Raw genomic sequence first — 23,446 nt, forward strand, 5'->3', positions numbered from 1 at the left:
TTTGCAGAGATAATGCAGAGCAAAGGAAATCATCTGGTTCAACTCTATTATATATACTCTATTTACTTAGTGAAGTTAATTAAAGTGTTGTTTGTGTGTGAGCACTGGAACCATGGCGACGTCTGAACCTTCTGCACCCTGATCTCAGACCAGCACGAAGAAACATTCTACACGCTGAGATTCAGTTAACAAAGGCTGAGGACGACACGGTCACAACCAGGAGGTTCATGAACGTTCACTACATCTACTGAAATGAAAATTAACACCTCAGTTAAAATGGAATTCGCTGCCTTCCTCCACCTTTTCCTGTTACTTTCCTGTTCATCTGCAGAACTACACGTGGTGACGAAGGTGGTTGTGTTGATTTTGCATTACATTTTACATGGAACAAAGAAACAAAGAAGCAGAAATAATTTAATTCATTATTCTGTTTATATTTGCAGGGTTTGATACAGAATAATGGCAGATTATCTACAGTGTTTCTATAGCCATCAATAGATCCTGTACACATTTTCCTATGAGATTTTCTCAGCGGGAGTCGCCCGGGGCCATGCAGCCCAGCTTGAATGGGAGTGTGTGGAACTAGAGTGCATTAAAAGTGGGGGAGACTTCCATCAGATGATGTGTCTCCTGGACAGCGTGTGTGTCAGGCACTCAGATAAGGCGGACCCACGTGCACAGCTCGGAACCGGACAGATGAAAAAGCTTTAATGCAACGGTGGTTAAACAGACGCAGCAAACAAGTGTCAGAGGTACAGGTAAGTGGTAGCGGCAAAACCAGAGTCTTACAAGAATGCAGGTTGGCAACAGATCAGTCCGGATTGGCTTTGGTACAAGCAGGGAGGTTCCACAGAGACATGAAAACGTACAGACTGTCAGATTGCTGGGGCGACACAGGAAAACACACATGCGACGATGTGGCCACTAAATACACAGGCTGATTACTGATGAAACATCCACCACCCACACTGATGTGGTGGATGAATGGTCAAGGTCACAGAACAAAAACCCGGAAGTGGCTACAAACTAAAACAGGAAGCTGGCTGACAGACTCACTATGACATTGTGTAGTTAAAAGGGGGTAGTGGTCCTCTCCACCAGGGCTGGTGGGTGAGGCCACAGCTGACCCCCACCCCCAGGCCCCAGTGAAAGAGTCCTCCCCGACCCTAAACGTATGTGAATGTGCTCTGGAATGAGGAGGAACCCTGACTGCCAGAGGATGCTCCTCCTCACAGCACGTTCATTCATCTCCTGCCTATACAACATTTTTATCTTTTTCTATGCTGAATCATGAACTAACCGTTGTCATCAATATCACTGGTAAACATATTACCAATTAGTAAATAAGAATATTTAATTCATTCAGATCTAGGATGTGTTATTTTAGTGTTTCCTTTATTTCAGGAGTTTAATGCAAAATAAAATTTGTGGCATCTAATACACAGGTAGATTCAGGATTTGATTTCTCCTCATCAAAGAACATTGTCTACCAGTACTGACACTGGGGTTTCTTTCTTGATGCAGGGACACCTCAATCTGTTGTAAAAGAGAAAAAGCAATTATTCATTTTAGCTAAATGCAGCAAAAGTCTGCCGTGAAAAAAAGAAAAGCATGGAGTTTTGGTACAAATACCTTTCTCTCTTACGCATTTGTTGAATAGTTTCGGGGAGAGGTTGTCCAAACGTCTCCGGGAGGAACAAAACAGCAAATGCAGACGCAACAGCCAGGCTCCCCAGAATAATATGAGGAAGGCACTCCAGGTATATTCCTACAGAGAAGGAGGGGCTGTTCAGGAAACGCTACAGCTCCACTGTGTGTGTAATAAAACCATTCAGTGACAATTAAATGACAGAATGGTCCAGTTTACTCACGTAGCTTCAACAAAAACGGAGCAATGCAGCTTCCTAGTCTGGACACCGTCGACCACGTTCCTGTGGCTGTGTTCCGCAGCACTGTCGGGTAAATCTCTGCTGAATAGGCGAACGTCAGGGACGAACCGGTGGTGACAGCGTATTTACCCACCATCTCCAGGGCAAGACACACGTTTGACAGATCTAAAAGACAAAGTGTGCGTTTTAATCACACATAGACGCTGCGCAGTCCGTCGTGGCGATGGTTGGACGCGGCCTGATGAACGTCCGGTTTAACACAGCTGATTTGCTTACGTCGAGGCACTAGTTGCACGCAGAACAGAGGCAGCCCCCCCAGCAGCAAGGTGCCAATGAAAGCCAGCTGTCGCGAGAGGTGTCGCAGAGCCAGCCAGCTGGAAACGTAGGCTGGGATCTCCACCAGCGCCGAGATGAAGCAGCTGATGTAGGGGTCATCGTAGAGCTGGGCTGTGTTGAAGGACAGGCCAATGTAAGCAGTAGTCATACTAAACCTGGAGAGTGCAAATGCAAATTATGCCTTTTACTGCATCTAATATGAAGACACCACTTCTACAGTAGATAATGTGTTTACTCACGACACAAGGCAGATGATCAGTGTTGTGGTTCTAATGCTGCCGTTTCTCAGCAGGTCAAAAACCGTGTGATGTTCTTTTGATGGTGTTTTTGTCTCGAGAACCTGCAAAAAATTGCATATTACTTCTTAGTACAACCTGTAAAAACAAAATACAGGGTTGTTCTTTTACTTCCATGAGTTTGATTTGATGTGAATGTGAGACTTTGACGCTTCTGTTGTCCGTTGAGCAGCACTGGGCAACGTGTTGAAATAAGTCAACTCACGCTGTATTCTTCGAAGATGACTTCAGGGGCGCGAACCTTGTTCCACTTAGCAGCTTTTCTCACTATGGCCTCCGCTTCTTCCACTCTTCCTTTGGAGAGCAGCCAGCGAGGAGACTCTGGGACCAGCCTGCCTCGGGATGAAGCACTTACAATCAGTGGTGTTTGAAGAAATGACAAGCAGGTGTTTGCTGTTGTCATTCTGTCGCTGGCTCTTTACGTTGTCTCTTGTAAAACCGACTTTTGTAAAGTAATGTAAATGTTGTAAACTATGTTGTCATTTATGTTGCGTGTACGTAGCACCTTTGTTTTACTGTGTACTGAACTGTATGTGGTTGGAATGACAATAAAAGCCTTGACATGGAGTTTTACATCGTCAGGTCACTGTGACCTCAACTCAAATTCTTGTGATATCACTTTTGCAGGTTTGGTGCAAACATCCACTCGGCCAACGAGCCCATTTCTGTATCAGTCAGTCACTGAGACTCACTGTGAGCCTCTCTCAGGATGGACGGTTACTAATTATGCTGGTGAATATTACTACCATTAAAAGTCTGTTGCTATGAGGACAGTAGTGTGTAGCATGTAATGAGAGCAACCCACCACCAGAGGGGGATGTAGGCCAGGCCAGGCAGGGACAAAGCCAGCATCAGAGACCGCCAGTCTCTCAGAAAGTAGGCAAAAAGAGGCAGCATCATGTAGCCAGCAGCAAAACCTAAACACGAGCCCATAGATGAGTAGAGGACTCGCACATTACCAGTCAACACCTCGGCTCCTGCACAGACACACAAAAAATACAGGAACGGAGAGAGTGGAGTCACATAGTTACACTTTAATTCAAAAACACACACAGAACAACAGAAGATGCTCCACTGTACCCAAAACTAAAGCAGCTACGAAGTTGGATATCTGTCCCAGGCCATTGATGAAGACGATGACTATGAACATGGTCCAAGAAGCTGAGAAGGCTTCAGCAAATGTAGAAACAGACTGAAGTGCTATTGAACCAAAAACCACAGGTTTCCTTCCAAACCTGGAGGAAGAAGTAAAACAAACCCAGTTAATGAGAAACCAAAATATGGACTAAAAATAACACAGCTCTGTTTTTCTTTAACACCTTTGTTTCTGGTTGAGTAATGTTTTAGACAATATTTAGCAAATAGTTGTCCTAGATTGTGAAACAAGTACTAATCGAGAACATGGATGAGTAAGACGTTTAAAGTCTAATTTACTAAATCAAAGCAGGTGGACCTTTAACTATGAACATGTTGGTCCAGTTTGTGTCCCTGAATTTGTTGATTAACGAAACCTTTGAGACTTATTCACTATTCAAACATCATTGTCAGCAACATCATCGAGCAAATGATCCATTGTTCCACAGCTGTGGGTTCAGTTTCCCTCCTAATGAGTGCTGCAGTGCTGAGTCAACATGCTTGCAGCTGATTAGTACCTGTCTGAGAGCTGCCCTGAGAAGAAGGCGCCGACGAGGACTCCCACGAAGAAAACTGTGGAGGTGAACGGCTGCTTCCACTGGTCGCGGCACACCAGGTCAAACTGGAACAAACACTGATGACTGAAGGCATTTCATATAAATGAATACATACGTGTTCTATGTCGCTTGTTCTCAGTCATCAGCCCCTTTCTGAACAGTGGTTTTACCAAGCTCTCACTTTACTTTGAAAGCTCTGTGTTTACACTATATGGAGGTTACTGTAAGACAGTCTGCGCGTTTCCACTTCTGACCATCGAAGCTCAACCCTCATAATTGGATCGTGATTGGATCTAGAACACGAAGGATCTTTGTTTACATGCTATTTATCAGGCCAAAGTCAATGTAGTTGTCACGTGTTATTTAGCCTCCTTGAAGGACGTCAGCGTTAAGTGACATGTGTGAGATTGTACTTTTTGCCACATACTTTTCTTGTTGTAGACATTCTAAGCTTGACATTAAAACAATGACTATGAAATTTAAATCTCCTACTCCTCATATTCATTGTTGATGTCACAGCTAAAATAACTACTCCAGTGCTTCTGAATGGGCGTGTATGTGAAGTTCACTAAGTGCATTCATATACTGTACTCATACATTGACAGCGTTTTGACATGACGTACTGAACATATAGTACTGTGTCAAAAGTGACATAATGGCCCATGAGCTAAAACCCCACCTGACACGCTTTTATCACAGGTTTAAGTCCAAGTTAAACGCATGCTGTGTTTTTTGCACTGAAGGTATTTCCTAATGTCTGTCATTCTGCATGCGCTGCAAACAAAAGCTAAACACCAAGGTGTTATTGAACCCGTGGCTGCTGCTTCTGCTCAGATGTTAGGCGACATGCTCCTTTACCAAAGTGTGGCCGTGCACTGAAACCCCTGGAAGGCTGCTTCGCGAGTAGCCTTTGTCTGACTGCCTCCGTGAAGCCGAGACACCAGACCAACCAAACTGGAGGAGCCAGCTGGGTCGCAAAGACAAGCTGCAGCAACATGCATTGACAGACGGCGTCTCACAGAGGGTGAGTGAGTCCAACATTACATCCTACAAGTAGCTGAGCCTCCTAATTTGCTAATTACCAAGTGTTTATACTCTTTAATTGCTACAGAAGCGTGTGCTTGTGTGTCTTTCTGCAGCAGACAGGTGGCAGCAAGGCTCCTGGAGCCGACAGACAAACACACAAACGAGCCAGAGCCACTGGGAACAGGAGCATCAATAAAAGAGCTGCGCGAGGCCGAATGTGACCACAACCAGTCCAGCAAACACTCACTTCAGAGACTACGGTGGACTGGTAGACGTCTGTGCTGTACCTCCACCCGTCCACGCAGGCCTCCTGCTCCAGGTCCGTCAGGTTGATGTTCCTTCCAGGAGTGAAGCCCCGAGCAGAGAGATTTCGAATCGCACCCAGTTTGTATCGGCTGCATCTGCTCAGCTCTGGTTTCCCATTCACCACCTGATGACGTGAGCAAACAGACGGAGATACAGATTCATAGCCAGAATGCAAATTTAAATGATTGCCTTGGGGGGTCAGACTTGTGCTACTCTTTGGTTTTCGAGTCTCCCTGCCCCAGTTCCAGTCAATCAGTCAATCAGCAGCTGGATAAGCCAACTGCCACACCTGTTTACCGTCACCAGCAGAGACAGTTAAACCAGCAGGGACAGCGTCCACACGATGAACGGCTGCCGTTTACCTGTTCCTAATACAAGTATGTACTGGTATTACTGTCGTTTCACATCAGCTATAGGCTTTGCTAAACCTGTTCCAAGCTTTAAGTTTGTGCTGGTAAGTTTTTGTACATGCACAAAACACGCGTAACACAACTTAAACATAATGAGTTGCTTTTGCGCTGCGTTCGTGCCAGTGCGCACTGGCGCGAGTAGCGTCTTTACGCACGAGGCCGTGCGCGGAACGCACCTCTACTGGGACGACGGCTTCACGCCACTCCTCGGTGATGTTGACGTCCGGAACCAGGCAGTGATGAGCCGGTACGTCCGTCAGGAAGACGAGCGTGAACGCGCCGAAGCCATTGGGCACGATGCAGGCGCACAGCAAGAAGAAGACGACCTGCTGGAAACGTCCCCACGGACCCAAAAACGCAACGGCTTCATCGTAACTCGTCATAGTCCAAGAATCCCATGAATTAAGACAGTCTCTGCTTCTTCGTCCCGCTAATGTCCCGCACAGATTTGCTATTTCACGCACTGAGGAAGCGAGAAAAACCCCTGCTCCTGAATGCGCGTCCCGCCCACTTCATCCAACGGCCGCCCTTTGACTCCACTCTCCAGCATCGAGCCGTTCTGCTAGGGTTCCATTTATCCACAGTGAGGATTAGGAGAGACCAGGTGACAAGACAGCATCACGTTAACCGTTACCCTGTGGGAGGATTAAACAGTAGATGTGGCTGCAGGCGATGTGAGACTATAAAGTTTACACTCGGTTGGCAAGAATTCAGCGTATGTGTGGCTGCAGGACAACGTCATTATAATAACTAATAAAATAATTATATATATAAATATATAATAAATATATTTATTTATGTAACAAATTAAATGAAGCACAAATCAGCCACTTTGGTACAAAACAACAAAATCAATATCTCTTAATTTTTTTTTAGGATCAGTGGACTAGTTGAAGAATCTCAGGGACCTCACAAACCCTGTGTAATGACCGTGTAATGAATTAGTAGAATTCACAATATTCAGTCCAGCCCTTTGACCATAAAACAGGCCTAACTTTACATAAAATGGTGGTAAATGTTTCAAAATGTTAAAAGTCCAGTTTCCAGGACTCAACTTTTAAACATTTGTCATCCATCTTCTATTCTATGCGGGGGTCGTGGGGGGCTGGAGCCCATCCGCCTCTACGGGCGAGGGGTGGGGGGGGGGCACCCTGGACAGGTCGCCAGTCTATCACAGGGCAACACATAGACAAACAACACAAAGAGAACCCATGCGAACACGGGGAGAACATGCAACGACAGTGCTCCCCCCCCGACACCACTGTGCCCCCCCCCCATTTATCATTATGTATTATATAATATTTTCACAGTGAAGGAAGAGATTGATAAGTGACGGCACATTGTAATGCATGACGTATTGAACATACAGTAGAGTGTCTAAAGTGACATAATGGTCTCGGAGCTAAAACCCCATCTGACACGCTTTTATCACAGGTTTAAGCCCAGGTTAAACGCATGCTGTGTTTTTTGCACTAATCTGTCATTCTGCATGCGCTGCAAACAAAAGGTAAACGCCAAGGTGTTACTGAACCTGTGGCTGCTGCTTCTGCTCAGATAGTAGGCGACATGCTCCTTTACCAAAGTGTGGTCGTGCACTGAAACCCCTGAGTTGGTGACGCGCCTCTGGAGGGCTGCTTCGCGAGCAGCCTTTGTCAGAAGACGGCCCGTGTGGTCAGCTTGGTTTAACACATTACACTGCATCACAACGCCAACCGGTTTCATGGTGAAGAGTGTGATGCAAAAACTCCCCAAACTGCTGCAGTAAAATTCAACCTTCTAAACGCGCTCCGAAATATGACACCGCTTTGCTGCTTAAAGAGTTTATAGTTTGCTGGATGCAGCAGACGTGCAGGTGTTGTAAATGTAGACGCTAATGGTACCGATGGGAGCTTTAACCAGATACCAAACTCTTACCTCACATTCATTTTTATTTGGTTCAGCAGCGATCAGGCCGTGGTCACTAATCTCAGCATCCAGGAGGATGAGAGAAAGAGGCTCCGCGGCCAAAGGCAGAAAAGTGGTGGTTTCAGTGTTCCTCTTTCTTAGAATTGTTTCCGTCCTGCAGCACACGCTTCCACCTACAGTCTGTGAATGTGCAGTCGTCTGCCTGACGCTAATGTTTCACCACGCAAGCCCACAGTCATAACTTTAGTTGTTTTGAATGTTGGGGGGGGTGGTGTCTCTGTTGGACCCACAGGTGATACATTATGGTTTCTCACATCGTGTCAGCCAGCCTCTCTCACTGTTCTCTGCAGCGTAACAAGTGGTGAAGCTACTCAGCGTAAGATGTGAAATCCTCTGCTATTTACACAAATGCACAGATGAAGACAGAGTCATGTGATCAAATAACGTGCAACAAATATAGTTAGTGAGAGAGGTAAAGGCTAGTGGGCTTTAATTAGCACAGCGAGAAACAGCAGAACAGCAACACACACACACACACGCACGCGCACGTGCACACACGTGCACATACACACACACACACACACGCACGCACACGCACGCACGCGCGCACACACACACACACACACACACACACACAAGAAACAAAATCAGTCTTCCACTGATTAAATTAGTACATGTCTGATGACTACATATAAATCTGTCTACGCCGTTTGCCAAGAAAATAAAAAGCAAAGGAAATCATCTGGTCCAACATGTTCCGCCTTCAGGCAGCTTTACTCTATTTGCTTAGTGACGTTAATTAAAGTGTTGTTTGTGTGAGAGCACTGGAACCACAGCGACGGCTGAACCTCCTGCACCCTGATCTCAGACCAGCACGAAGAAACATCCTACGTGCTGTGATTCAGTTCAAGTTCAACAGAGGCTGAGGACGACACGGTCACAACCAGGTTCATGAACGTTCACTACATCTACTGAAATGGAAACTAACACCTCAGTTAAAAAGGAATTCGCTGCCCTTTGTCACAAACACACGACGGAGGAAGGACCCACATGCACAGCGTGGCTTGATTAAGAACGGTATTTAATAAGTCCGAGGTCAGGCAGGCAGTGGTCATACACGAGGCAGGCAAAACCAAGACCCGACAGGGAGCAGGCGAAACCATGGTCAAAAGCAGGCAACGGTCAAACTCACAGAACTGGAATATCAGAGGCTGGACAAGAGACAAGCCGGTGGACACAAACCGGCTCATGCACGGGACTGGACATACAGTACCGCTGGAAGGCAAGGTGCTTTGGCAAGACATGGTGCTGAAATACTAGGTGAGTAATGATTGATGGAAAACAGCTGGTGAGATCATGTGACTGCAAAGTAAAGCCAAACTAAAAGTGACAAGACAAAACCGGAAGTATAAGAAAATAAAGCAGGAAGTGAGTCCAGGCTGTGACACCTTCCTCCACCTTTTCCTGTTACTTTCCAGTTCATCAGCAGAACTACACGTGGTGACGAAGGTGGTTGTGTTGATTTTACATGGTTATTAAATAAGAAAATAACTGAATTCATTATTCTGCTTATATTTGCAGGTTTTGATACAGATTAATGGCAAAAACGAGCCACATTTTTTCTATCTACACCGTTTCTATAGTCATCAATAGATCCTGTACACATTTTCTTCAGAGATCCATAAAGTTTGCTCCAACTCAATGCACATTCTGACATTTACCAATATATTAATACAATATCACATTTTTTCTATGAACTTGCAGCTACAGAAGCTGTGAATTTAAGTTGAATCACACATTGACAAGTACCGCTTCCTTGATTCTCATCACCCTGTGAGGTAAAAGAAGAGAACAACAGGAACAAGTGCGACTGTCTCACCGACTCAAAGTGACTGAAGAGGTTTTCACAGCAGAGACAGCGCCGTGTTACAGCATCGTGAACGTGGTGAGTGTTTTTACTCTGTAGTGTATTTATGCTTACATTAAATGGATGTTTTAACTTCATCCTACAGTACATTTACTAATATGCTCTTCATAATAAAAGAATTCATTTCAATTCTTTTTTCATTTTTCAACAGACAATGATTTTGATCCTGGTTATCACTGCACTGGCAACAGCAAAAGGTACATGCACTTAACACTGTAATGCCTCACGCAGGTAAATCTTACATTTTAAAACTACATGTTGGAATGGAGCTAAATAACAAGGGCCCATTTTACGCTGTATACATGTACTGTAATATACTGAGTATCTGATTGTGTGTTTTAAGGGGATGTAAAATGCAATTTCACTGAAACATCAGGAGGTCAAGAGTGTTTTGGTGCCACAGGACAGCGTTTGATTTTTCATCTGTGGAAAAAGCCAAATTCAGAGATGAGGTTGATAAAAGATGACAAACATCGCATTTTGATAAGCAAGAACATGATGGTGGCTGTGGATAAGGAATATGTGGAACCGTACAGTCACAATGAGTCTGAATCTGAATTCCTAAGGAGTGGAGATTTAATCCTGGGCACGGCTGCGATGAAACATTCAGGAAGTTACGTTATGGAGGAATTTAACTCTGTTGGTAAATTACTCAAAAAACTCACTTTTCATCTACTAATACAAGGTATGTACTGTAAACTGTGTGAGTATATATATTTGCACAACTAACTATGAAAGGCAAATCCTGACCAGCTGTTATTGATGACTTTTCATGTATCTGCTGCTCTTTCAGCTCCAGTATCACAACCAGTTGTGTCCCAGTTGTGTTTGTCACCAGGACAGATGAAGGTCAGCTGCTCCTCTGAGGGAGAAGCAGCAGAGCTCACCTTGACTCTAGACGAACGCATGCTGAGTCCAACCAACTGTACGGGAGGAAATCTGCCGCTGGCTGAAAGTGGAGCCGAACGACACAAACCCAACGTTTCACACGTTACTGTGTGTTTAAGTGCTCGGCTGACAGGAAGTCTTGTGTGTACGGCGTGGAACATGGTCAGCAGACAGGAAACGCTTGTTCATCTGAAGGACTGTGGAGGTACAGTGTTATAATAACGCCGGCTACACCTTACAGTACCACGCTTTGATTTCTGTTTTCACTTTGTGAACGTTTAAAATATTGTGAATGGAAACTAAGCATATTTTACACTTCTCATCCTGGCAAAAGTACATTTACTGTACATATTTGTGTATTTAGATTTCATTTCTTCATTCCCTGCTGTGACTGTGGCTGTGATAGCGGGTGTTGCTCTCCTTCTCCTAGTGGCTCTTTTTCTTGGTATAAAAAAATGTATTCACAAACCAAGACCCACAACCGTTAATGAATGTAAGTTTTTAGCTTCACTTTGGAGATTGTATCTATGTTGAACATTAACAATAACTGCTTGATAACTATTTGAACTTGAAAAAACTTATTTGTTTCATTTAATGTCTGTTTACATATTTTCCAGGCAATGATGAAACTGAAATTGTCTACACTGAAGTTACAGTGATAAGAAATGTGAAGCACAATACAGAACTAGACCAGCGTTCAACATACTGTAAAGGTTTTCTTTAAAAGGCACCAACGTCTCTTTAAACCGTAAACAAACACTGACCTTCCTTTCTTCAGATAAACACATGATCAGGGATCAGAAAATCGCTATTGTTTTTATTTGTTTTGTGTTGTAATTGTGTTGTGTTTGTTTGTGTTGTAATCTTCTGTAAACTAGCTCCTAGTCTGTCAGCAATTCATCCGTGACTAGTTCACTTCTTTGGTGACATCTATTGGACACCCACTGCAACAACAATGTAGTGATTGTTTAAGATCACAAGATGGAGCCGAAGTTTGGTTGTTCTATATAAAACACATTGTGATGCTCAAAACACTTGTGATCTATATTACAATGATTTTGCTTTAAGTCTAATATTACTGATATGAACTTGATATGAATTGTACATTGTTTGATTTTTCTTTTCTTTAGTAAATGAACGTGCGTCTCGTCTTGGGGGAGGCCATGCCTGGTACTTAATAAAAGGCCAGAGAACTGTTCATGGCTTCTGACGACAGGGCAAAGGATGATGTCATGGGAGGTGTTGACTGATTTTGTGTTGCTTTGCCTGGTAGTAGGTGTTTGTGTGTTATAAGACCAGGGGTAGAAGTCGTGTTGGCTGCAGACAGATGTGGAACAGCTGCTCATTGTACTTTCCTTTACAGGCCACACTCCTCTGTCGAGTTCCCTTGTCTTTATTTTTTGTTTGTTTTTTGATTTAGAGATTATGTAGATTTGAAAACAGATTTCAACTGCTCTATATGTGCAAATTAAATATTGAATTTAAAATTAAACCTAAGTTTTGTTTCAATTATAAAACAGGACAATCTAACTGGACAGTCAGAGCAGATTTAACTGTTAGTTTCAAACACTGTCAGTTTTTTAAGTGTCCACCTCCTCTTTTGCATGTAAATGTTGGAGATGCAATGGCTCTAAGTACCATCTGCCAAAGTTAAAATTGTGAAAGTGAAAGATTCAAATGTAGACCTGTGTGACATGTACCTTTTATAGACTACTGCAATGTTGTGGGCAACACAATAACCACTTCCTTGGTTCTTGTCAGAAACTAATGAGAAAAAACAGCCTGCTGGCAGTAGAATAGTTAGAGATTGTAACGCAACAGTAATTGAAAGTGTGGTGAGTTGCATTTTATATTTTATTGTTATTAGATATACCATTGTGGGAGTGGGGCATGAATGTTAACATTCTGTAATAATTCTTTATTATACAACTTTATGGGATGTAAAAGATACTGTAATACTCTATGCAAAGATATTAATTACAAACCAATATATACAGTGTCACATTTACATTTGGCTTTTCTGTTAATTTAGGCAAACAATGACTTCCATCAGTGTGATGATGATGATTTTTCTGGCAATGACAGCTCTGGCAAAAGGTACACTGACTGCATTTTTATTTTTCTAAATAATTTGCACATGTAATTGACATTAATGTTAATAACTAAATAACAAATTAAATTTCTTGCAATGAAGTAGGAACAGGTTGAAACATTCTGCTTAAACTTCTGTCTAAAAATGTTTTTCATTTAAATTTAAATAACCCCCATCTTCTACAAAAATGCATTAAGTCTTTACTATTGAAGTTTTTCTAATGAGCCATTTTGTTTGTTTCTATCAGGGGCTGTGAAATGCAAAATTGAAGTGAATGAAACTACTCAGCACTGCATTGCAGAACTTGATGAGCCACTGACTTTTCAAATACTCACTCAGAAGAAAACAACACATTTGAAAAAGAATAACATTACCATTTTAAGGATAAACAATGACAAGGTAGGGGGTATAAATGAGGACTATAGAAGTCGCATTACACAATTAACAAATACAACTATTACACTTGACGTGATGAGAACGACAGATTTTGGAAATTACCTGCTGGAAACGTTTAACCATGAAGGTCAATTAACACACACAACCAACTTTCATCTAGAAGTACAAGGTAAATACATTTACATGAAATTTAAACAGCAATATAGATTAAAAAAAGTTTTATTGTAACAATGTACTATGTATGTACTTTAATAAAGTAATATATAAACATACACACACATTTATTAACATTTATAGTATCTTCATAAATGAATAAAATGCAGTGAATGAAGAAAAGATTCATCTAAATCAAATCAATATTTCGTGTTACTACCTTTTTACCTTCAAGTCAGTATCAATTCTTATAGGTACACTTGCACAAACACAAATTTTAGGATTATAGTCAGGTGTATGATAAACTGATTATACCAGACATATGCTAATGATCATCAGAATCATGTGTGGTGTTAGTTCTCCCAAGATGTTTGGCAAAAAACTACCAGCCTTCAAAGACTGTGTGCCAGTGTACGTAGAAGTATTGCTGTTGGTTTGAACTTGTGCACAGTACTGTGTGAGCGTGTTTGTGCATGTAAGTATCTGTGGGGGGTTAAAATTACTCAATATTTCAATTGTCCAAAATATAAATAGAAATGGGAGCTAGATTTGTTATTAAGGATCATAAATTGCAGAACATTTTTATTTAAATTTGAGGTTGAATTTGTAAAGGTGTTCATTGTCCTCCAGCTCCAGCGCCAGCTCCAGTCTCAAAACCAAACGTGTCACAGACGTGTTTGTCACCAGAACAGTCTGTCGTCTGCTGCTCCACTGAAGGAGACGGAGTAGAGTTCATCTGGAGTTTGGACAACAACATATTGATACAGACCAGAGCTGAGAGCACAAATAAACCGACATCTGAGGTTTCCAATGTCACCATCAGCTTACACGGCCAGCTCACTGGAAACTTAGCATGTATCACTCAGAACAACATCAGCTCAGAACAAACTGTGATCCAGCTCAGGAGCTGTAGAGGTAAACTTATCTGATCACATTAAAGTACTACAATAATTTACTATATAAGAAAAACTGTGGGGGACAGAAGACTGTTGTTAGTTTCCATATTTACTGTGTGTTACTGTGTTCTGTAGGTTCCATTCACCCTCCTTCTGTGACTGTGACTGCGATAGTCAGCGTATGCGCTTTGCTTCTGCTTTTGGCTCTGTTTCTTTATGTAAGACCTGTGGCTGTAGAAGGTAAGACAAACACATTCTGCATTCTTTCCAGACAGCATCTATTATCATACAGTTTGGAATTAATTTCATTAAATCGTAATGTAAAACATATACAGTATATTTAACATTTCTGAAGATATGTTCGGAGATGTACTGATTACATTACATTACTAATTCATGATAACAGTAATCAGCACTGTTACCTTTTTCAGATAATGCTCAATATGAAATTGTCTACTATACTGTTACAATGACGCCTGCAAAGGAAAGAAGACTGTATGCAAAGTAGCAATGTGCAGGTAATAAATGGCTTCTAAGAGGAAACAGCAACAGTCTAACAAATATAGCCTGTGTACTGCGTGTAGCCTGTGTACCATGTGTACTGTGTGTAGTCTGTGTACCGTGTGTACCAAGTGTAGCCTGTGTACCGTGTGTACCGTGTGTACCGTGTGTACCGTGTGTAGCCTGTGTACCGCGTGTACCGCCTGTACCGTGTGTAGTCTGTGTACCGTGTGTACTGTGTGTACCGTGTGTACTGTGTGTACCGTGTGTACCATGGGTACCGTACCTTGTTCTTGCCCTGACTTTGCGTCACCTATACTCCACAAACCGACATCCGTGTTGTGCTGTACATTTGGGTTCGTCACCGCGCCCGTTCTGACATAAGAGACAGAACATTTGTAACCCAGTATAAATTGATCGATGAATCGGACAGCGTTCACTTCTCAAAATAATTTAAAAATATTGCTTTTATAATTAAATTTGATAGCCTGTGTTTTATTGTGTGCTGAATATTGTGTATTCTCTCTATGTAAACACAAACCTATTCAAAGAATGGGCGCTAAAATGTATGATTATATGAGTCATGACACAATCTCTTAGGAGAGAGAAAAAAGTAAACATGGAAATAAAGTAGTTCAGACCTTATAGTAGCACAAATGTATAATAAAAGTCAAATTTGTTCTTCTTTGCTGTTTACTGAATGTCTTTACTTGGATTTTACCCACAGTACAAGGGGGGCCATTACTTTTTCAACTGAAAGGAACTTTCCGGAAAAGCAGGAAGTGGATGAAAATGTTGTTTTAGGAAACATGTTTATTGTTCATGTATTCACTTCTAAAGCTTCACAGTTTGTATTTGTGTTATTCCTGTAATTTCCATCTGTTAAAGTTTGTACAGGTTTCATATACTGATAAAACTCAAGATAGAGCTCCCTCACTAGTTGATTGACACATTGTAAACAATAGTCGATTTTACAACTGCTGTTTGAATCATCCATTTATACTTTCAATAAATAGAGTGTAAACTCGCATTTTTGTTTAGTGTTTATAAAAGACAAAAAAAAAATGCTGTTTATACATTTTTTAACTTCTTGGCCAGTGACCTTCATACATGACAAGACCTCTCTTTTTGTGATGCAGCACTATTTTTAGTCACAGTCTATATTGTGCCACTAATTGTGCAGTACATGTTATTATATGTTTTAAGTTTATTAGAAGTTTGCACATCTTTATGGGATGGTTTTACAGACTTTTTCAAACCTGAGGTGTTCCTTTTTGGGGGTTTCATACTAGTTTCACTGAACTCAAATAAATCCATGCTTTTACTTATGAATTCATGATTGACATTTGTACTAGTCCTAACTGTTGATACATTACTTTAGTTCCTTAATTACTAACATCAAGGACATTAAACAAACACATTACCATCACACACACACACACACACACACACACACACACACACACACACACACACACACACACACACACACACACACACACACACAGTTTTTACCTACACTTGAATAATGGCTGTTTAGAACTATTGGAGGAACGTTGCTTTACGCCCGCAGCGAGCCTTGAACTACTGCCCTCACAGAGTTCGGGTTCGAGCGAAGGAACACGTGCCGCTACGGCACCAGAGCACGCGGCACAAGTGTGACCACGTTGCGCTACTAAAATACTGTTCACACAAACCTTTCACGTCTTCTTGGTTGCAACCGCAACACAGAAACTAAAAGTTAATAAACAATAAGCGACATAAATTCTCTGCATCTTTAGAACATGAAACCAAAATCAAAAACACTGCCCAGCAGAAGAAGAATTAACCACACCATCTAGATTAATATGCTCCGTCTTTACGGGCCACATGAACTCCTCAATAAAGAACAGATAGGACTCAGGCAGGGCACCAGCTCTGGGCATAGGCGAACTAGGCGGTCGCCTATGGCGCCACCTGCTGGAGAGGTGGTGCCGCTCCAAGACCAAGAAAAACGCGTAAACGCGTCCGGAGCGGAGGAGAAGGGAATGGCGCAACATCACGATGTTGCATAGAGTCCCCAGCACCAGCTGACAAGACTTCTAGGCTAGATACCTGCAAAAACTTGAGATACACACAGTCATAGTACTGAAAAAAACCATAACTACATTTCTATTAGTTATATATTAGCACTTGATATATCATACGCCTTACTGAAAGCAATTAAAAAAATATTAGGTATATATATATTTAGAAACAAAACTATGTTTGTAAACCAGAGTTCCCAGGTACATTATGATTAATCTGTAAATAGTAAAATGTTCTAAAGTTTTTTAAGAATTTCTGAGATACTGATTTATTCCATGCATGTGTAATTGTCTGATATACTGTATATTAAATGTGTTCTGTAATGAATACACATTCAATCATACTGGCTCCAGTCCCGGATCTTCAACCATACATGACAGTAGGTTTGGCAACTGGTTCAGGCGTCTTGAGGAAATTTTAATAAATTTTAATTTATTAATGAAAGTAATAATAGTAATAATTTATATTAGTTCATCAAGCTATGCTCCCAAACAAGTTGTAGTCGTGTTATGAATATTCTGTTGTATTAATTCAGGGAGCTAATTTGCAACCATTAGTATTAGCGTTAGCAGCTAATCAAGTTGCGTATTATATAAATCAATTTAAATTAAACGTGAATCTGCCAGTTAGACGTACCTTGCGCCAGTCGGAGTTTAACCACTTCAACAGCCTCCCATTCGACTTCATAGTCAGATTTTGGATCAAACGTATGGTTGAACTCCACTACGAGGACGAGTTAGCCAGTTTCGCTGTTGGATTCAGTGACCGTGACGTTTGATTCCCGCGGCGGATCACGGCTATGCGCTTCCTCAAAGGGGTGCGGCGATCAGTTTAGCTTCCGACACACTCCGAACATAGAGCGTTGTGGACGAGAGCTTAAAACACACATTTTCAGACGGGCCGTGTGGGCGATCTACAGCGCTTTTTGGCATGAAAAGTTACAGACACCTTACTGAGACATCAAGGTCCTATTCTTGAGCAATGTGGAGCAAGAAAAAAGCGTGTGCATGGACCTTTAATGAATGTAAGTCTCTTCTTTTAGCTTCACTTTGGAGATTGTATCTATGTTAAACATTAACAATTACTGCTTGATAACTATTTGAACTTGAAAAAACTTATTTGTTTCATTTAATGTCTGTTTACATATTTTCCAGGCAATGATGAAACTGAAATTTTCTACACTGAAGTTACAGTGATAAGAAATGTGAAGCGCAATACAGAACTAGACCAGCATTCAGCATGAAGGTTTTTTTTGAAAGGCACCAGCCTCTCTTTAAACCAGACCTTCCTTTCTTCAGATAAACACATGATCAGGGATCAGAAAATTGCTATTGTTTTTATTTGTTTTGTGTTGTAACTGTTTGGCAGGAAGTGTATTTTATTTATTTATTTTGGTTATTTGTATAGATTGTGCCCTGTTCAGGGTGTACATGCCCCCCGCTCTCAGCCTGCTGGGATAGGCTCCAGCCCAGAACCCCGTGACCCACCCGGCTGTTTGCTTTAATCTTCTGTAAACTAGCTCCTAGTCTGTCAGCAATTCATGTGACTAGTTCACTTCTTTGGTGACATCTATTGGACACCCACTGCAACAACAATGTAGTAATTGTTTAAGATCACAAGATGGAGCCGAAGTTTGGTTGTTCTATATAAAACACATTGTGATGCTCAGAACACTTGTGATCTATATTACAATGATTTTGCTTTAAGTCTAATATTACTGATATGAACTTGATATGAATTGTACATTGTTTGATTTTTCTTTTCTTTAGTAAATGAGCGTGCTTCTCGTCTTGGGGGAGGCCATGCCTGGTACTTAATAAAAGGCCAGAGAACTGTTCATGGCTTCTGACGACAGGGCAAAGGATGATGTCATGGGAGGTGTTGACTGATTTTGTGTTGCTTTGCCTGGTAGTAGGTGCTTGTGTGTTATAAGACCAGGGGTAGAAGTCGTGTTGGCTGCAGACAGATGTGGAACAGCTGCTCATTGTACTTTCCTTTACAGGCCACACTCCTCTGTCGAGTTCCCTTGTTATTTTTTTTGTTTTGTTTTGTTTTTTGATTTAGTGATTATGTAGATTTGAAAACAGATTTCAACTGCTCTATATGTGCAAATTAAATATTGAATTTAAAATTAAACCTAAGTTTTGTTTCAATTATAAAACAGGACAATCTAACTGGACAGTCATAGCAGATTTAACTGTTAGTTTCAAACACTGTCACTGTTTTTTAAGTGTCCACCTCCTCTTTTGCATGTAAATCTTGGAGATGCAATGGTTCCAAGTACCATCTGCCAAAGTTAAAATTGTGAAAGTGAAAGATTCAAATGTAGACCTGTGTGACATGTAACTTTTATAGACTACTGCAATGTTGTGGGCAACACAATAACCACTTACTTGATTCTTGTCAGAAACCAATGAGAAAAAAAACAGCCTGCTGGCAGTAGAATAGTTAGAGATTGTAACGCAACAGTAATTGCAAGTGTGGTGAGTTGCATTTTTGTTTGTAATTAACATAAACAATGAGCAAACACAAGTTCTCTGCATCTTTAGAACACACAACCAAGCTCAAAAACACTGCCTAGCAGTAGAACTAACCACACTTCCTGAATTAATAGCTCCGTCTTTAGGGGCCACATGAACTCCTCAACAAAGAACACGAGACAGGACTCAGGCAGAACTAGGCGGTCGCCTATGGCGCCACCTGCTGGAGAGGCGGTGCCGCTCCAAGACTCCAGAAAAACGCGCAGAGACGAGGAGAAGGGCGCAAAATCACGATGTCGCATGGAGCACCAAAACAATTGCGCCCCCTGGGGCGCGTGGAGAGTAGAGGGCAGACATCCGGCCATATTTCTATAACATAATTGAACCTGTTCAACTAATGAATATTCTGATATCTGAATATTTGGGTGCAACCCAAATGCAAATGAGAACATACACTTTACATAAATACATGTGCAGTTACTAACATTATTAAAATGTTTCACATTTGTTACACATCTGTGAGATAAAAGGTGTTCATGACACTTTCTAACTGTAATGTTAAATGATTTTTGCATAAAACGTTTGGCTATACAGTAAACAAAGGTCAAAGCATTTATTTTTTTAAATGTAGTTTATGCCAGTCAGTTAATGGCCAACTCAATGCATCCTAAATTAATTTGTTCTGCAAAGACAATAGCTCAACACAACCAAGAGTACAGTTGAATCATCCAATTTTTACCCAGTGCAACATGTATCTTTTAAAGACTACTGCAACATTGTGGGCAAGACAATAACCACTTCCTTTATAAAAAAAAAAACAGTCTACTGTCAGTGGAACACTGACAGAGGTCACTGATAAAGACAAGAAGGCGTAACTGAACAGTAACTGTCAACAGTAATCTGGTGAGTCGCATCTTTCAATTGTATGTTTGTATTCAAATAACATTGCATTAGCTGTGTTATATAAACTAATTGTATGGTCTCATACTATAAAACATTTACGCTATGAAATATCCTTTCAGACAATTTTTATAATGAGGGCAGACTAAGTATTTAGATGAATCTATTTCATATACATATATACATTCACATAACCTTTTTGTATTACAGTATCTCAGGCAAACAATGACTTCCATCTATGTGATTATCATTTTGGCTACAACAGCTCTGGCAAAAGCTACCCAAAACATGTTTAAAATTCTTAAATATAAACAACTCTGTCAAGTACAAGTATCAATTTCAAGTGCAAACTAATAGGACAACTGGCTGTTATGTATAAAAAAATCAAAAAATGTTATTTTCCAGCTGTTCTGCTAAATTGTATGTTTTTCTTATATATTACATTAAGCATTGAATTGTTGTTTTCAGCATCTACTGAATGCGTGTTCTCTGACGCTAAGGAAGGACGCCTGTATACTGCAGCAGAAGGGCAGACACTGTGTTTTTCTCTAGCAAATACAGCAAATGCCACTAATACAGAGGTAACACTGAAAAAAGATGACAAATATCTGATTTTTAAAGTCAAAAACCGCTTGGTCACTCTGAAAGGGGAGTATGCACAATCACACAGCCAGGTTGTGCCCAAAATCACCAACAGTGGAGCCATCAACCTCGGTAAAGCAACAAAGAGCCACTCTGGAAAATACACGTTGGAAATATTCCTATCCAATGGAACTTTGCAGAACAAAGTCACTGTTCATCTAAATGTACAAGGTAGGTAAAAATCAAATACTGTACATATCATTAATTCAGATCAATTCAGTTACACAATTGTAAGAAAATAAGTGTATATACATATTCTATCATGTAAATAAATACTGAGCTTTAGTTTGTTGGTCTACATGGTCGATCATTTAGAGACAAAAAGTAAAACTGGCTGAATTTATGAAGATATTCTGTAAGTTGCCTTTCCCCCCATATTAACTACTGTAGATCAACAATCCTATTTATTAGATTTACCAGATTTTTTTTCTTAGTCTGAGGAATATGATGGAATAATCCATGATCTAAATTAAACTAGAAACTGAAACTGTTATTTACTGGCGGTAATTTGCAGAACTTTTTTATTTAAATTTGAAGTTGAATTTGTAAAAATGTGCATTGTCCTCCAGCTCCAGTGTCAAAGCCAAACGTGTCACAGACGTGTTTGTCACCAGAACAGTCTGTCGTCTGCTGCTCCACTGAGGGAGACGGAGTAGAGTTCATTTGGAGTTTGGACAACAACATATTAGAACAGACCAGAGCTGAGAGCACAAATAAACCAACATCCGAGGTTTCCAATGTCACCATCAGCTTACACGGCCAGCTCACTGGAAACTTAGCATGTATCACTCAGAACGACATCAGCAGAGAACAAACTGTGATCCAGCTCAGGAGCTGTAGAGGTAAACTTACCTAATCATTTTAATTGAAGTGCATGTCTATTACAATAAATTTCTATAATAAAACACTGTGTGGGACAGAGAAATCTTGATATTTTCCATATTTACTGTGTGTTACTGTATTCTGTAGGTTCCATTCACTCTCCTTTTATGACTGTGACTGAAAAAATAAAAAATTTAAAAAAATGAAGGTGTTCATTGTCCTCCAGCTCCAGTGTCAAAACCAGAGGTGTCGCAGACGTGTTTGTCACCAGAACAGTCTGTCGTCTGCTGCTCCACTGAGGGAGACGGAGTAGAGTTCATTTGGAGTTTGGACGACAACATATTGATACAGACCAGAGCTGAGAGCACAAATAAACCGACATCTGAGGTTTCCAATGTCACCATCAGCTTACACGGCCAGCTCACTGGAAACTTAGCATGTATCACTCAGAACGACATCAGCTCAGAACAAACTGTGATCCAGCTCAGGAGCTGTAAAGGTAAACTTATCTGATCACATTAAAGTACTACAATAATTTACTATGTAAGAAAAACTGTGGGGGAAAGAAGACTGTTGTTAGTTTCCATATTTACTGTTTGTTACTGTGTTCTGTAGGTTCCATTCACCCTCCTTCTTTCACTGTGACTGTCGCTGTGATAGGCAGCGTATGCGCTTTGCTTCTGCTTCGGGCTCTGATTCTTTATGTAAGACACTTACATAAGACTCCAAGACCTGTGGCTGTAGAAGGTAAGACAAACACATTCTTCATTTTTTCCAGACAGCATCTATTATCATACACTTTGCAATTTATTTTGCCAAATATTAATGTAAAACATATACAGTATATTTAACATTTCTGAAGATATGTTTGGAGATGTACTGATTACATTACATTACTAATTCATGCTAACAGTAATCAGCATTAGACTAGTGTCAATAAAACATATTTCTGATACAGTTTCTGTTACCTTTTTCAGATAATGCTGAATATGAAATTGTCTGCTATACTGTAACAATGACGCCTGCAAAGGAAAGAAGACTGTATGCAAAGTAGCAATGTGCAGGTAATAAATGGCTTTGCAGATCCTGCACCTTAGTCGTGTCATTTCTGCTTCCGGTTTTATTTTGTTACTTCCTGTCATCCTCCTGTCTGTTTGCTCATTGCTGCTTTAGTCCCGGTCACATGATTCACCAGCTGCAGTCTATCAGTAGTTTTACCTTGTACTTAAGCACCAGTATTCTCCTAGTCAAGCTGCCAGATTGTCTGCGTTTTCATGTCAGCATCATGTCCAGCGTGTGTAGTCTGTGTACCATGTGTACCGTGTGTACTGTGTGTACTGTGTGTACTGTGTGTACCGTGGGTACTGTACCTTGTTCTTGCCCTGACTCTGCCTCGCCTGTTCTGTGCTTTCGACCACTGATTTCCTGATCTCTGCTTTACTGGCATCTCTGCCTCCCTGTGTCCTGACCTGTGCCTGTCTGAGCAGCCTGTGCTCATTAAACTCCACAAACCGACATCCGTGTTGTCCTGTACATTTGGGTTCGTCACCGCGCCCGTTCTGACATAAGAGACAGAACATTTGTAACCCAGTATAAATTGATCAATGAATCGAACAGGGTTCACTTCTCAAAATAATTTAAAAATATTGCTTTTATAATTAAATTTGATAGCCTATGCTTTATTGTGTGCTGAATATTGTGTATTCTCTCTATGTGAATACAAACCTATTAAAATAATTGGCATTAAAATGTATGATTGTATGAGTCAGGACACAATCTGTAGGAGAGGGAACAAAGTAAACATGGAAATAAAGTAGTTCAGA

General features: G+C 41.0%; 3 protein-coding genes across 5 annotated transcripts; 2 read left to right on the forward strand and 1 right to left on the reverse strand.

The window, feature by feature from the left end:
- Positions 1 to 401: 401 nt before the first annotated feature.
- On the reverse strand, positions 402 to 9,178 carry LOC114869691 (organic cation/carnitine transporter 2-like). Of its 2 annotated transcripts, none has more exons than XM_029174115.3 (12): positions 9,052 to 9,178; positions 6,131 to 6,589; positions 5,486 to 5,668; positions 4,174 to 4,277; positions 3,602 to 3,756; positions 3,327 to 3,498; positions 2,727 to 2,853; positions 2,465 to 2,565; positions 2,166 to 2,380; positions 1,872 to 2,054; positions 1,633 to 1,768; positions 402 to 1,536 (listed from the first exon to the last, which is right to left on the reverse strand). In XM_029174115.3, exons 2-12 carry the CDS (start codon positions 6,335 to 6,337, stop codon positions 1,473 to 1,475), a joined length of 1,647 nt encoding a protein of 548 aa, XP_029029948.1. In that variant the 5' UTR covers positions 6,338 to 6,589; positions 9,052 to 9,178; the 3' UTR covers positions 402 to 1,472. The 2 variants fall into 2 exon arrangements, with proteins under 2 accessions (XP_029029948.1, XP_055358037.1); XM_055502062.1 differs by lacking the exon at positions 9,052 to 9,178 and adding an exon at positions 7,010 to 7,191.
- On the forward strand, positions 8,959 to 14,095 carry LOC114869693 (uncharacterized). The gene is made up of 10 exons (XM_029174117.3): positions 8,959 to 9,179; positions 9,624 to 9,804; positions 9,938 to 9,983; positions 10,130 to 10,471; positions 10,580 to 10,879; positions 11,039 to 11,167; positions 11,292 to 12,509; positions 12,707 to 12,771; positions 13,014 to 13,331; positions 13,958 to 14,095. Exons 3-7 carry the CDS (start codon positions 9,941 to 9,943, stop codon positions 11,396 to 11,398), a joined length of 921 nt encoding a protein of 306 aa, XP_029029950.1. The 5' UTR covers positions 8,959 to 9,179; positions 9,624 to 9,804; positions 9,938 to 9,940; the 3' UTR covers positions 11,399 to 12,509; positions 12,707 to 12,771; positions 13,014 to 13,331; positions 13,958 to 14,095.
- A 6,410-nt stretch (positions 14,096 to 20,505) lies between these two features.
- LOC114869692 (uncharacterized) lies at positions 20,506 to 22,892 on the forward strand. Of its 2 annotated transcripts, XM_055502065.1 has the most exons (5): positions 20,507 to 20,972; positions 21,371 to 21,643; positions 21,850 to 22,122; positions 22,239 to 22,370; positions 22,601 to 22,892. In XM_055502065.1, exons 1-5 carry the CDS (start codon positions 20,531 to 20,533, stop codon positions 22,675 to 22,677), a joined length of 1,197 nt encoding a protein of 398 aa, XP_055358040.1. In that variant the 5' UTR covers positions 20,507 to 20,530; the 3' UTR covers positions 22,678 to 22,892. The 2 variants fall into 2 exon arrangements, with proteins under 2 accessions (XP_055358039.1, XP_055358040.1); XM_055502064.1 differs by lacking the exon at positions 22,601 to 22,892 and having other exon boundaries at positions 20,506 to 20,972; positions 22,239 to 22,557.
- Positions 22,893 to 23,446: the final 554 nt, after the last annotated feature.

Source organism: Betta splendens, chromosome 14 (assembly GCF_900634795.4).
Source record: "Betta splendens chromosome 14, fBetSpl5.4, whole genome shotgun sequence".
Classification (NCBI taxonomy): domain Eukaryota; kingdom Metazoa; phylum Chordata; class Actinopteri; order Anabantiformes; family Osphronemidae; genus Betta; species Betta splendens.